This window comes from Rhagoletis zephyria, unplaced genomic scaffold (assembly GCF_001687245.7).
Source record: "Rhagoletis zephyria isolate East Lansing unplaced genomic scaffold, Rhagoletis_zephyria_1.1 Rzeph_scaffold_05454, whole genome shotgun sequence".
Taxonomy (NCBI): domain Eukaryota; kingdom Metazoa; phylum Arthropoda; class Insecta; order Diptera; family Tephritidae; genus Rhagoletis; species Rhagoletis zephyria.
In genome coordinates this window covers 41,570-42,445 of record NW_016162537.1, presented here as the reverse complement: position 1 = coordinate 42,445, position 876 = coordinate 41,570, and the positions used below count along the sequence as shown (strand labels likewise).

Sequence of the window (876 nt, the reverse complement as noted above, 5' to 3'; positions counted from 1 at the left end):
AAAATGCAAGTGATTTACAACGACATGACCATCTAAAAATCAAACAAAAACAAAAGTGATAAATGTATGGGTTGAAAACCAGCTCTCGGATCTGGCCAGAGGCTAACATAAAGTCCTGTCAAATTTCTTAAAATATTTTAAGTTATTTGGACGCAGTGCATATATTTATCGGTCGAGACAAAGCATTAAGCCCACCTTCCGCAAAACCCATTTCCACTTGAATTTAGCGGCAGGTTTCAAAATTTACAATACATTTTATTTTATAAAAATCGGTATCACTCACCTCATCGAAATCCGCAATTATCTCATTCAACAACCGCAGACACTCCAATCCTTGATCCGATCCATCCATTTCTGTGTAGAACTCATGGAAGTTCGGTACCGAAGCGAAAATAACGCCGACTTTAGCATAGCTTTGATGATAGAGTTCCTGTGAGGGATTGACCTATATGATTTAGCGACAAAAGAAACCAACAACAATCGCCAAAAAAATATGCTTGATTAAAAGTTTCAGGGGATAAGAGAGTTTTGGCAACACACAAGTGTTTGATACCCAATGCCGCGCCACTAACGACAACCGGGCAGAACGACACGACACAACATAAATTTTTCAAAAATCGGCGAAATAAAACTGGTAACAAATAAAAATTTACAACAACGCCAAAAAGTACAAATATCAACGGTGTCATGTAGCACACAAAGTGCTGCAAAAAGTGAAAAGTACTTTATTAAGTCAAAGTATTTATGCAGAAAAATTGAAAGATGTGCGTGTTTTTGCAGCATGAAAAGTTTTAAAAAATGTTTTGCATGTAAAAAATCTTTTACGAACAAAACTGAAACTGTTTCGACTGCAGTTTAGTTTCGTAAGTTTGATTT

General features: G+C 36.1%; 1 protein-coding gene across 1 annotated transcript in view; it reads right to left on the bottom strand.

Annotated features, from left to right (window-relative positions):
- Positions 1-283: 283 nt before the first annotated feature.
- The window catches only part of LOC108372117 (Ca(2+)/calmodulin-responsive adenylate cyclase-like), a gene marked incomplete at both ends in the record, with an annotated part of 35,878 nt that continues 35,285 nt past the window's right edge, over positions 284-876 (bottom strand). Inside the window, one exon of the mRNA XM_017627769.1 lies at positions 284-430. Coding sequence (XP_017483258.1) covers positions 284-430 — 147 coding nt within the window. The remainder of the gene's footprint in view (positions 431-876) is intronic.